The 13,877-nt window shown below is 39.1% G+C and overlaps 1 protein-coding gene across 2 annotated transcripts; it reads left to right on the plus strand.

Annotated features, from left to right (window-relative positions):
• The first annotated feature begins 1,558 nt into the window (after nt 1–1,558).
• Nucleotides 1,559–9,491, plus strand: LOC123505545 (protein tramtrack, beta isoform-like). 2 transcript variants are annotated; one of them, XM_045256988.1, is made up of 5 exons: nt 1,559–1,712; nt 2,142–2,242; nt 3,167–3,931; nt 4,281–4,460; nt 7,226–9,491. In XM_045256988.1, the coding sequence occupies exons 2-5, from the start codon at nt 2,162–2,164 to the stop codon at nt 7,271–7,273; spliced, it is 1,074 nt and encodes a 357-aa protein (XP_045112923.1). In that variant the 5' UTR covers nt 1,559–1,712; nt 2,142–2,161; the 3' UTR covers nt 7,274–9,491. The 2 variants fall into 2 exon arrangements, with proteins under 2 accessions (XP_045112923.1, XP_045112924.1); XM_045256989.1 differs by lacking the exon at nt 7,226–9,491 and adding an exon at nt 4,785–5,836.
• The last annotated feature ends 4,386 nt before the right edge of the window (nt 9,492–13,877 follow it).

A 13,877-nucleotide genomic window follows, 5' to 3' on the forward strand; every position in this document is an offset into this window, starting at 1 on the left:
TTCCTCCTCTCTCTTTAGTTCCCTTCTCTCTCCCCTTCTTCCTACCACCACCCCTCCCTTCCACCCTTCAGTTCAGTTCTTCCTCCCCTCCGCTCTCCTCCCCACCGCCCACATTATACTCCTCCTCCTCCTCCTCCCCGCCGCCCGCCCACCTCCTCTCTTCCCTCCCTCCCCCTTCTTACCGCCTTCCCGTCCCGTCTCCCCTCCTACTCTCTCTATCTCTCTCTCCCTTCCTCCAGGGCTCCCCCTCCTCCGCCTCCTCCTTCACTCCACTCGCCCCATCTCCTCTCCCTACTCTTCCTCTCGTCCTCCGTCCCTCTCCTCCTTCCCTCCCCTCATCACGCCTCACTCTCCGGCCTCCCTCTCTTCCCTCACCCATCCTTCTCCTCCTCCTCCACCCCCATCCCCCGCCCTTCACTTACCCTCTCTTCCTCCCTCCTAGAGCCGCACCCTTACTCCTCCTTTCCTCCCCCTTCTTCTTCCCCCTGCTCGTTCTTCACCCCCTCTCCTCCCCCTTTTCCGCCCCTCTTTAGTTCCCTTCCCCTTCCCCCCCACCCTCCCTTTCCCTCCCCATCCTTCCTTTCTAGCCTCTCACCCTCTTTCCTCCCTCCCTCCTTCCCCTATCCCCCGATCCACCATCCCTCCCCCCCTCCTCCTCCTCTTCCTCTTCGCTTTCTCCCTCCCTTTTGCTTCCCTCCTCTGGTTGGCTTCTACTAGCATTTGTTTGTTTGTTTGTCACCGCAGTCTTCTATTCTGGCGATGACGACGATAACAGTGACGACGATGAAGACGATAGATGAAAAAAGATATGATGACTATCGCAACATCGCATCTTTGTAAGGTGTTGATATTCTTAATGCTATCTTTCTTCTCCCTCTATTTACGTGGATTGTTTTGGTTTTAGTCTCATGTTGCTTTTCATCGCAGTTTTTGGTGCCGGTGTTAGGTGACCGGCACACTGTCGCGGGGATAACACATAGTACTGTATGTACTAAGCAAGGCAAGTACTGTCACACTAAAGGTATATTGCGCTCTTTTGACATGTGTTATCCGCGCGTGTACACGTCTGAAACATGAATATCTGTAAGGTCTTCGTTTTTTCCAAGGATATGTAGACGTGAACATCGGTGAAATGAACACACGCACGCACTCACATCTCTTCCTCTTTACTCCGCCTTTCCTCTCCTCCTTCTCCTCCTCCACCTCCTCCTTCTCTTACTCTTCCCCCAACACCCCTCAAACCCCTTTCCGTACCTCCATCCTCTCCCCCTAATGTGATCTACCAAGACCCTCTAAATTGCCAAGTAAATTAATCAATATTAGGCTCAAGACGATCGTTGCTGCTTGGCGAGGCAGTTCCCGAGAGAAGGCCGACTGGGAAAACCTCACAAGCCACCTTACACTCTTTGTAAATCGTATAAAATACCTCATTCTCGTAAAAAAAGGGAGGCGAGGGAGGGTCATTGCGCAATCCTTATCCTCCCTCCCCTCCCTCGGCTGTCATCTCAAGGGAGAGTTTTGATTGGCTGAGAGGCGAGGCGGCCGCTGGTTGGTTGAGAGCTCGCCCCTCTCCCTGCCTCCCTTCCTCAGGCACTCGGGAGCAACAGCCGCTCGAGGAAGGACACGGTCGCTCTGCCGCTCAGTTCTCTCCACTGCAAGTCTCTTTTTACTTTGTGACAGCTGATACTCGCTGCTTCACAGGAAACTAACACGTAAGTGAAGAAGTGTGTAGCTGTGTGTAAGTTGTGTAGGAGGGTAAAGAAAGCGATGTAGGTTGAGAAGAGGATGGGAAACAAGGCTTAACAAAGACTAGGGGAGAAAAGTTACTTTCTATAGGGTGAGAAAAGTGGCAGCTAGGAGAGATGAGAAACAGTATGTAAATCATGATAGAATAATGCTGTGTACTTGTATATCCGTATGGCACCATAGGATCTAAAGTACTGGAGGGATAGAGGCCCAACTTGAGAAAGTATAGACAGTCCCCGTCAAATCAGCGCTCATTGACGACCGAAAAGTTTCCATCATTCTCATGCATTACGTGTTGCCCTCACCATTCCTCGCACGCTGCTCAAGGATCTGTGCCCATGGAAAGGTAAGGGAGAAGTGTCAGTAGTGTAACTTATTCTGACTTCTTATTGCAGGTTCAGGAGGAAGCAGTATTATGGCCGATGGGATGTTGTCCCTGTCGTGGAACAATCACAGCACCACCTTCACCCACACCCTCGCCACCCTCAGGGAAAAGGTAGGTGTGGAGATGTGTCAGCCCCACCCACCCACTCTCTCTCTCTCTCTCTCTCTCTCTCCAGAATTACATTACTAAAAGAGACCTGCGAAGATTTGTTTGAAATTTGAACATGCTGATCACTACATGTTGTGAACCTCAGTTAGGGATACTTGCTGAGAGCCATAATTAGTAGGGATTGGATATCGGAGTCGCTGCTTTTGATAGAAAGGAGCGCTAGTTGTCCCCCATTTTTTTTTTTTTTTAGGGGGTATGTGTGTACGATTGTACGTGCGTGCATGCGTGCGTGCGCGTATGTGCTGGTGGGTTGGTAGGTGGGTGGGGTGAGTGGGCGTGTACCCGGGAAGTAGGGCGTAGTGAAACCTAAGACTGGATGCTTGCCTCCTCTCCGACATTACCACTGGCCACCATGTCAGTTGTTTTAGTAATGTGTCTCGTAGGTGAGTGAACTGTGCGTGGCTTTTAGGGTGAGGTTATTTTATTTATTTACTTATTAAAAGTAGGGAAAGACTGGAAGAAGGACGGGTCTTTTTATTGAATTATAAAGTTTGAAAGCATTTTAGCATTTTAGTTATAGTAATTTCACAAAGCAGCAGCATCATATCATTGAAATCAGTGGATCTTGTGTTTTCTTAGGTCCAGGAAAAATCCACCCTGTTTAGCTCTACTTTGACTCTATGCCATGTGATGGTGCATTACTTGAAAATTATAGAGTAATTTAGTCTGAATATTTAGTAATTTATGTGCTAATTCAAAATGTACATATGATGTGAAATTATAGTTCATGGTGTCTGATTTCATCCACAGGAATATTTCATTGTGTGACTTCTTTTTATACATTATGCTAATAGCCATCAGATAGCATGTGATGCATCTCAATTTCTACTTCTGAATAAGACAAGTAATGACACTGTTCTTCCACAGGAGAGGTACACAGATGTAACCTTATCCTGTGAGGGAAGGTTCTACCCAGTCCACAAACTTGTCCTTTCAACATGCAGCGAATACTTCATGCGCATGTTTGAGCTGACGCCCTGCAAGCATCCCGTGGTGGTGCTGCAGGATGTCCAGTGCAAGGAGATGGAGGCTCTACTGAGCTATATGTATGCTGGGGTGGTGAGTGTGGCCCAGAGTGACCTGCCACAGCTCATCAAGGTTGCTGAGGCACTCCAAATCAAAGGCTTGGCAGTTCCTGATGAAAATCTCTGCAGTAACATGAAGTTTGGCCATACATGGAGCCCCACTGATGGCAAGAACAGTCCCTTCCCCAAGAAGATCAAAAGAGAGGAGAATGGGACCCAGACACACAGAAACTCAGACCCCAAACCAGGAATCAGCCCCCAGTCTGTCTCACGACCCAGCACTCAAGGATACAATGCACTCAGTACGTCTTACAGCAACATGATGAATGCTCACAGGTACTCACCTTACAGCAGGGAAGATGTCTCCTCTGGCCAAAGAGGGAATAAGAAGGACCAAATCGTTGTCCCAAGAGTCACACCAAAGCTGGAACACAAATCAGAAAACAGAAATAATAAGCAGACCAATTCAAGATCTTATCTAAGAACAGATTACTCTAAGAGCAGCTACAGACCAGACAGAGACCACACAGATGACCACAGGGATCTGTCAGATGAAGGGCACGATAGGTACTTTGACACAGATGATGAAAATTCTTCTGAAATGCAGGTATGAACTATTTAGATTTTTTCAAAATAATCTAGAATCATCATATATCTTGATTATTATATTCACATATTTAGTGATTAACTGCGTTGCAACATATGTCACTCTCCCTTGAATACTATATTGAAATACTAGGAAATATATATGAAGGAACAATGAATTGGCCATGTATCTTTCATCAGGATCAAACCCTTTACCAGGAAAACTGAGACATTGCCTCTGACAATACTGGGACCTTAACGGTTGTCAGGTTCCAAGATAATTTTGAGAACCATGCTCTCCCTCACTACACGTGTACAACAGCTTGACTTGTCTAACAGTGAAGCCATCTAATTTGGTCATTTCATTACAGGAAGTTCTGCCGGTCAGTCTTGTGAAGGTTGAAGTAAAGGATGAGGAAGATGACGAGCACATAGATGTGGACGACACTGGCTATGACCCCAAGCACGAATCAAACCAGCCCCTTCCCCTCCTGGTGCCCAAGCGAGAGCCCATCGAGGACTACCGCTCCATGTCATCAGGCTCTGAGAGGGTATGCTTTTGAGACTTTTCAAGACTCCTGTTTTTGTTCTTGCTAAATAACTTATAATGTGTATGATAAATATTTTGCGCATACACAAGTACGTTTGCACATAGAAACATACACTTGCATACACATCAGTCTTGGAAAAGTGTCTCGTGCATTTTGTAATGTATATGACTAAACTTAGCTCAAGGCCACTTTTTCTAAGCTGTGTTATGGGTTGTTTCATCAGTATTAATCACCAACTAAGTGTTTGTTTTTTTGAGAAGCTGTGACAATGACCAGAAAGGAGGAGCATAAAGGTTTTTACATTCTTTGTTGTGCATCTTATAGGGATTGAACCTGAGACTGCGCCGCTAAAGACACTGCTCATCTAACGGTAGCAAAGATAACTGGCTGGATAGATGGACATAGAACAAGTCTCTACATGTAGCGTCTCTCCTGCACCACTGTCAGGCCATGAAGAGGAAATATTGTGGACATTTTAAGAAAGAGAATTAAAAACTTGAAAATTTTATCAGATTTATATACGTAATAGAAGATATATTTTACGAAAAGACAATTTTGGTATCATATCTCAGATCAGTAAAGTCAGCAATGCAATTAAAATTATATGACAAAGGTTAATTTTCCTTTACCTGATAGTTTATTGAAAAGATTTATTTTTTGCCATTTTGTGAAAATATTTTATAGACAAATTGCAAATAGAAATCTTGCTTATATTTTGTGAAGATTTCAATTAAGTGATGAGTGTGCCCGCCACATGGTGACACTTGACGCCAGTAACACTACTGAAATATCACACTAGCATGATGTCAAGAAAGTTGTTTGAATTATTTTATTTTTTAAGTCAGAAAATATACATCTAGTCCTATTCAAGCTTTGGTATTGTTGTTTGTATAATTATATTTACAATTATTATAGTTAATTTTGTAGAATCAGCATTATCATTATATCAGTATTATTAATACCATCAGTGAGGCCAGTTGGTGGTGGATAAAAATGCGTTTATAACCAAATATTTAATGATTAGATTCTCTGTCTCTGAGGTGCTGATGATAATCAGTCCTAAAGCTATTGCTTCCTTATATAGTTGACTCATCTTGTGGCCATATATGTAGGGAAAGCAGGTGTTTATGTAATTCATCTTGGTGAAGAAGTGTTACATACCTTATTTTAAAGATAAGTTCAGTAGAATAAGATGGCATTTTTCTTATGTTGCTGCTGCAAGGGCAGATGGTTCCTGCATCCAAAATTTGTGCTTTAGAGTCATTGCTGTAATCCAGTTTTTTCTTATTCCTGTTAAGTACAATTCAAACTATTTTAGAATTAGAATTGTAAATAACACATATATACAGAGAATTTAAATAAACCAAAAAATAATACTGAAATTATAACTTTGCCAAAGCTGGATTGAAAAAGTTTTGATTACAACTGATGCTGTGGATTGTGGGAGGACTAGTGTCTGGAACATGAAGTGGTGGTGAAGAATATTCTGAGATGATTTTGGTTAAAGAGAACAGCACAAATGACGGGAGTTAGTAGTAACATAGCCATATACAGATGCATAACAATGACAGTTAAGTAAGGATTAAATAGGAACATTTGATTAACCAAGGAAACAATCATTTAACTCTTCTAACCAGTAAAGATCTTTGAGTAAGCCTGAAAAGTCACAACTTCTTGGAATTTCTTCTGTACTTAAGTTGCATCTACACTATGAAGTAGTGTTTGCCCTTAGACAGAAGTGATTAGTTTGCCTGTTCATGAACAATTGCCTGTGTATCCTGGCAAACAGAAAAGTGCTTGTATTGGTGATTGTGTGATTATACCATACCAAACACATTAGTTACTATATCATCACTGCCAGATATACAAAGTTTATTATGGAAACAAAAGGATCATTACTAGTATTAATAATCAAGCAACAAGGTCAGTGGGCTAGATATCATGATTATTCTCTATTTAGTAAAACTTTGTTGATGATAAATCCTTATTTATGGAATGTTGAAACAGACACGTAGAGACCACTACTATGTAATTTGGCTTCTACTCGGCTCTGGTAGGCCCAAACAGAATAAGTGTGTCATTGACAGACATTGCCTTCAGACTGGGCTGTGTTGGATCATTTGGATAGGGCATTTCTCTTTGTAAGGTAAACAGGTGCTGCAGAAGGAGACAATCCAAAATTGTCTCCATTTTCACAGGAATTCAAACCCATGACTCCTCTATTGTGAGCCAAAGTGTTTTATCACTAGAGAGATTTGGTCAGAATTGCCATTTCTGGGATGCCAAAATGACAGTCACTCATATATATATATATATATATATATATATATATATATATATATATATATATATATATATATATATATATATATATATATGAGTGGAAGTTGGAAGGATTGCTAGACACATATAATTGGACCTTAGAAAAGGTCAGCACTGCATTTCCATACAATTGTGAAATATATCACTCAGAAAGAGATAGTAGTGATTAGGAAGGTTTGTTTATATCCAAGGGAAAAATCTGGTTCAACTTTCTTGTCATTCTTTTGTTCACCATCTGAATTCAGTTGAGGGGTATTAATCATTAAGCACAATGAGTGTATGGTTTACTCTTGGTGATTATTCACGAACCAACTGTCATATGACAAAGCTCAGTATTTCTGACTTACCAGATAAAGGGACCACTGTGTTCATGATATGTCTTGGAAAATCATAAGAATTCTAGTATAGTGCATTAGCTCAACAGTTCCTTCATTGTATTACAGCGAAGCCTTCATTATTCACCCTGGCAAGCCCTGCGGGAGGCACACTAAGGCTGCTTCAGTGAGGGATAACGGAAGCTGCCGGTAACTTGTGCAGTCTAACTGATGAGCCGGTGAGGTGGACGTTAACACTGCATCGTCAAGAGTGTTAATGTTCCTGTGGTGTTTGGTAGAGGCATTGCAGAGGACCACCATCATCCAACACATCCAACAGCTCTTTTCTTTTCCTTTAAAGGACAAATAATTGGCTTTAAAATTTTGTGGTCAGGATAAGATTCTAAATCACTATGTTTTGGAAGCATATCTTTGAATGGAATTGGGTTGAAGGTTAGGTTTGAATACCATCAGGTTAACCATGCACTTATCAGGCTTATCTTTTGTTGTTACATCCCAATCAAAAGTATGTTCCTTGGCCTCCTTTCTTTCTGGTATGCAAGCATGGTTTGCTTTTCAATTAATCTTCCCTGCATGGTTGGTAAATGTCACAGGTGCCTTCAGCAGGTGTAGTACAAAGCAATTCATTGTCATGTTTGCTTAACATCAATTTCAAAACATGTAGTTTTAGAAAACAAAACTTACATGAATTGCCAGTCTTGGACTGACTTTGAAGAATGTAAGTATCAATAACATGGAACCAATTCTCCATGAAGTGACAAATGCAGATGTTTTGTAATTATTTTATCCCACCATAAGCTTGTCATTATAAAGTTATATTTAATGAAAATAATAATTTTTAATGTATATTATTCAAAACTTTATGTATAGGGATAAAATAGAATTAAGAGACATATACTAAGCTGCACTTTGTATTGGGACTTAAGTGTCTTTGACCCTAGAGGCTGGCCTTGGTCAGGGGACATACACCCAGCTGGGATATTTGGATTGCTACAGTGTCACAATCTCCAGTCCAAATTTTCCAGGTGCTCTTTTATTTGCTGCTCTTTAAGGAATAATAAACAGGCCATGTCATCTTCCTCACCTAAAGCTTGAAGACAGGCCAGGTTTACTGCCATGCCAAATAGCCAGAATGAAATAGTTAAGCATATGAGGTCAAGAGATAGATAAGACAGTGAATATAGATATTGCCTAGTCATGGATTTCACTCTTGGTTTTCCCACTGGAATTCAGTAAACTTAAGGGGCACCAACCAATCCCAGACAGTGGCAATGGATAACACTGCATCAGAAATACTGCTGAATGGCAGTATTAGTTTTCTTAAATGCATTGAATCTATGGTGGAAAACTTATGTAATCTTATGTAAAGAAAATTTCTAACTTTTTTCTTTTTATCATGTATATCAGGTTGTTTCTCTAATATGAATTGCATATCATTCAGAAAAAAAACATTGGGAAGAGTGTCATGTCAGAATATGTATCTGCTGATTTCTTGGCTTGAGTTAATGTGTATTACATGTAAATATAGAGCTGGCAAAATGTATAAGAAAACACGTAGGTATGTTCCAGGAATGCAGTTGGTATATTACTGTAATGTTAGTCACAATAGAGACCAAAACATTGTGAATAAAATTCTCTGTTAAATCCAGAAGCAGTTGATGAGGCTTATGAGAGGTACAAGTGGTATATACTGCACCACAAACTTTGGTCCTCCAGCTGCTAGATCTAAGTAGATTTTCAAATTAAGATATGTATATTAGTACTAAATTGCAACTCATAAAATAAGTATATTACTCATCTGACAATAGATTCATTAGGAAGATTTTTTTTATAAAAATTTGATTCATTATTTAATTTTGTATATATTTTATTAGGTAAGACCATCTTTGACATATTAAATAGCATACCTACACCAAGCTTCTAGACCATAACCAAACTGTCTTGCTAGGATGATGGAATTACTGTAATATATCTAGGGTTGAATGGCCATCATATGTCACAGATTATTATTTTGTTATAGTTACACTTCTGTGTTCTATGTTTTAACCTTCACTGTTACTGTATGAGGCATCCCACATTAGAGGCTACACTCAGACCAAGTTTTCTAGAGGAGGTATTGACTCAGACTGGTGTGGTGTGAGCACATCCTCCAATGTTGGATGCCTCATCACAAAGCATTCACAAGCTGAAATGTGCACTAAATGTTGCTATTCCCAATACCTGTTTTATTATTGGTGCTGAGTAAGATATTTTATATAGTTTTATTATGCTTTAAGTAATCTGATTTTTCTTTCCTTGAGAAAAGTCAGTGTTGGAAACGTCTGAATTTTTTTCTGTATGTAGAGAATATGAATTACATTTATAAATTATTATATAACTGTGTATGATTTTTTTATGGATTTATGAATGACTTTTTGCACTTCACAGCAAATAATTGTGTAGGATGGTGATGGAAAGTGATTGCTTGAGACTTGCATAACAAGAAAATCTGTAGAGGTTCCTCCACCATGAAGAAATATTGACAAGCTGTCTGTCTTCATGTTTTGGAAGCATAAAGGTTTCTGCAAATTTTGACCCACACACACACACACGCACACACACACCGCGTAGTGTAGTGGCTAGCATGCTTAACTCACAATGGAGAGGCCCAGGTTCGAGTCCCGGTGCGGCGAGGCAAATGGGCAAGCCTCTTAATGTGTAGCCCCTGTTTACCTAGCAGTAAATAGGTACGGGATGTAACTCGAGGGGTTGTGGCCTCGCTTTCCCAGTGTGTGGAGTGTGTTGTGGTCTCAGTCCTACCTGAAGATCGGTCTATGAGCTCTGAGCTCGCTCCGTATTGGGGAAGACTGGCTGGGTGACCAGCAGGCGACCGAGATGAATTACACACACACACACACACACACACACACACACACACACACACACACACACACACACACACTTGGTAAATACAATTAGGTAATACACACGTGTACAGACAGCAGCCATCAAACAAAGAGGACCTGCTAGTTTGAATAATAGTGTTCACTGCCCTTTGAACTGAAGGATTACAGCTTCTGTTTTGCTTTAATTGCTGTTTATCTGCACCTGGTAGATTGGGTTCCCATTTGGAGCACTGTAGATAACTACAGCAGCACCATTAATATACCATGCATATATAGTGACCCCTGGTTGTTTAATCATAGCATCACTTGTAAGAAAATAACCAAAGAAGTACAGCACATAACACTTATAGATTGACCAGAAATATTCTCATTTCATTATGTACAATATTTTCACCTGTAGGCCTATCTCATTAAGTCCTCTGTGTTATCTGTAATAGCTCTCCACTGAAAAGATTATTGTGTTCTACATAAATTCATGTGTGCATCACTGGTTCAGACAAGCCAATTGTGTTGTATTCTATAGCATTCTGTCTTCATGTCAAATGGAATCTAGTTTATTTGATGCCGAAATATCTAGGAGATCCATGTGCCAGATTATCTAGCACTGATGTACATAGTATAGCTAAATAATATCCTGGTGACAAGATTCAGTGGAGGTATTAAATTCAACAGGTAATATACATGATGCAATATTGAACTTTTATTTCTTAGTAGGACAGATTTCAATGACCTTAGCTGCTCGTTTCCTGCAGTTTTCTACTCTATCTGTGTAAAGTTCAAGTGACTTAGTTATACAGTTATGAAGTGCGTATCATTTATTTCCATGATGATACACAGGTCAGTTTGAACAGAGTATAGATCGTGTTTCAGTGTAATGTATAGACATAATGAATAGGTTTGTATATTGATTATAATATATCAATGATAGTCTGAGAACCTCGTTTGTTTTTGCATCTCCTCTACATGATTTATAAGCAGAATATCCTTTTCAGTAAAATACTAGTGTGTAGTTATTCTAAGTATTGACATACAGCACAGCAGTGTACTATACACCTGACAGGTTACTTCAAACTTCAAAAGTGCAGATCTTACTGCATTTTATCTTTGTGATTAAGATGGAATTACATCTAATACCAAAGTATGTAAACTCCAATGAGATCTTCCATATCTGCAACTCTGATGATGTTGAAATATGCACGTATCAAGAACAGAAGCAATAAAAACAGAGATTGGAAGAAATATCATAGTCTGCGTTCCAATATACTTTAATTTTTATTTTATTTTTTTCCGAGGAAGGAGCAAACATTCGCTGTATTTAAAACTATAAATACAATATTTAATGTTTTAACAAATAACCATAACTAGACACGATAATGAAAAGTAAGGTGTCACAAAAAACATTTTTTTAACGTTTTGTTTTACTTATGAGAGAGAAATCAGTTCGAAATATCTATCCACATATTGAAAAGGTGATAGATATAACAAGCAGTAGAGGGAAAAGTCGTTGCTGATGTTGCCGCACTGGTACCCTGAGGGCTTCCATGGTTCCAACCGAGGGCTTCCCTGGTCCCAACAGCCAACTCCAGTCATAACATAACATAACATAAATAATAGGATAACAAAGGGCCACCAGGGCCCATCTAGGTTATCCTGTATCAGTCGCACAGCGACCTCGTCATCAGTACTTAAAGATACACTTACAAGTACACAATATATTATATACTAATTCTAAATATTTGGCCCATTAACAGGGCTAAGTCCTGCATCGAATTCCTCTACAATCTGTAATCCCCATACATGGGGATCATGTCTTGTTTAACTATAGTAAATTTCTTATAAAAACTATCATGCAGCGCTATACATAATTATAAATCTAATAAATTTAAGTGCTTATCTAATCTGTTTTTAAACATTGTCAAACTAGTGCTATTTACAACCGTCTCTGGCAATGCATTCCAGAAGTCTACCACCCTATGACTAAAGAAATATTTTCTTATATCTAACCTGCAGCCTTGCTTTCTAATCTTCCTGCCATGATTTCTAGTCCTACTTCCCTCCTCTAAGGTAAAGAAAGATCTCACATCTATGTAGTTTGTATCTGAGAACATTTTAAATAACTCTATCATATCCCCTCTTATACATCTCCTCTCAAATGAAAACATGTTTAATGCCTTTAATCTATCTCTATACTCCAGGCGCTTCAAAGCTGGTATCATCCTAGTTGCTCTTCTCTGAACTGCTTCTAACATGTTGATATCCTGCCTATAGTGGGTTGACTAGGCCTGTATGCAATACTCTAAATGGGGCCTAACATAGGAATTATATAAGCTACGCACCAAGCTTGCGGGTTCCATTGCTTTTATCATGTAGTTCCTAACGATAATATCACGCATTCATGGTATGTTTTCATGATTATTATACATATTTTGTTGTGCTCGAAGTGTGTTCCGCCCCTCTAGCAAATATGTGGCGTTTAGTGGTGTTTTTATGGGGTATGTACGAGGCGACTGAACAGTCAAAATTTACGCTTTGCCATTTAGGTACTTTTTTATTTCAAGCTATAACTGGGTCTTTATGGTATCAAATAATCGTCTATACCCGTTCAACTGTTCAATTGTGAAATCAACTCATTGAGTCAAATATGTGAAGTTTGAAATGGTGTTTAGCCCTATTAAGCATAAATTTTATGATTATTCTTTTGTTTACGTCTCTGGTTTACCATCTGGCTTGTTGTAGAATGCCTTAAAAGATGACTCAGACTCTGTAAAGTGTGTTTTAGCATGCCTACTCGCCTAGTGAAAATGGCAAGACTTTACAAGAGTTTTACATGAGTATAGATTTTAACACTTGTTTTTCATATCAATATTTTTTCATGAGTTCACTTCTGGTTCTAGGTAGCTTTAGGATGCCTGATAAGATAGTTCATATAGTGTAATATTTTTCTATATACATGTTATGTTGAAATAGAGGGTCATTTTGGCAATTTTATTAGTGCATTCTTTTTTATACTTAAACCATACTTAAACATTTCTTTAAAACTAGTTAGGCGGGAGATGTTTTGATATTTTGGATGTTAGCTAAAGTATTCATCAAATCATAAAACATGGGGCATTTGACCGTGACCTCGTTTTTTCTATAGTTAATTTCAACACTTATGTACGTAATTTAGCAGATGTTTGAATATTTGGTTGTGTTTTGAGAATTTCGAAGCGTTTTATGTCGTCTTAAGAACGTTTGCAGATAATTTTGAGTGATTTAAGTGATTTGGGTGTGCGTGAAGCTGGGTTCTTTTTTAATGTGTTTTATGGTGTATTTGGGGTGTCTCTAGTGAGTTTCTTGCGTGTTGGGAGTATTTTGTGGTGTTGCGTGACGTTTTGAGTTAGTTTTGAGTGTGTAGGAGCAGTGTTCTAGGTGTATTTGTGTGTGTGTGTGTGTGTGGGTATTCCGAGTGTGTTATTGCATACATATATATATATATATATATATATATATATATATATATATATATATATATATATATATATATATATATATATATACATACATACATATTATATATTATCAAGAATAATTAGAAAAAATAGGAATAAAAATAATAAGAAGAAATAAGCGCTGAGGTGTAACTCTATTTTTTTCTTCTTTATCTCTTAAAATAGATAAACAAATAAAAAGAAGAAAACAATTAATGTATATACAATCAACAATTTCCTTCAATATATTATATTCTTAGTCCATCGCATGATGTCCACCTGTGCTTCTCCTTTACCTTCTCTTTACATCCTGTTCCTGACCTCAGTGTCACCTGTGAACTGGTGATACTGCTCATAAGTGATGCGGGTCTCCAGCCTTTGGTCAAGTGTTCAGTGGCATTGCCA

Source organism: Portunus trituberculatus, chromosome 18 (assembly GCF_017591435.1).
Source record: "Portunus trituberculatus isolate SZX2019 chromosome 18, ASM1759143v1, whole genome shotgun sequence".
NCBI classification, from domain to species: domain Eukaryota; kingdom Metazoa; phylum Arthropoda; class Malacostraca; order Decapoda; family Portunidae; genus Portunus; species Portunus trituberculatus.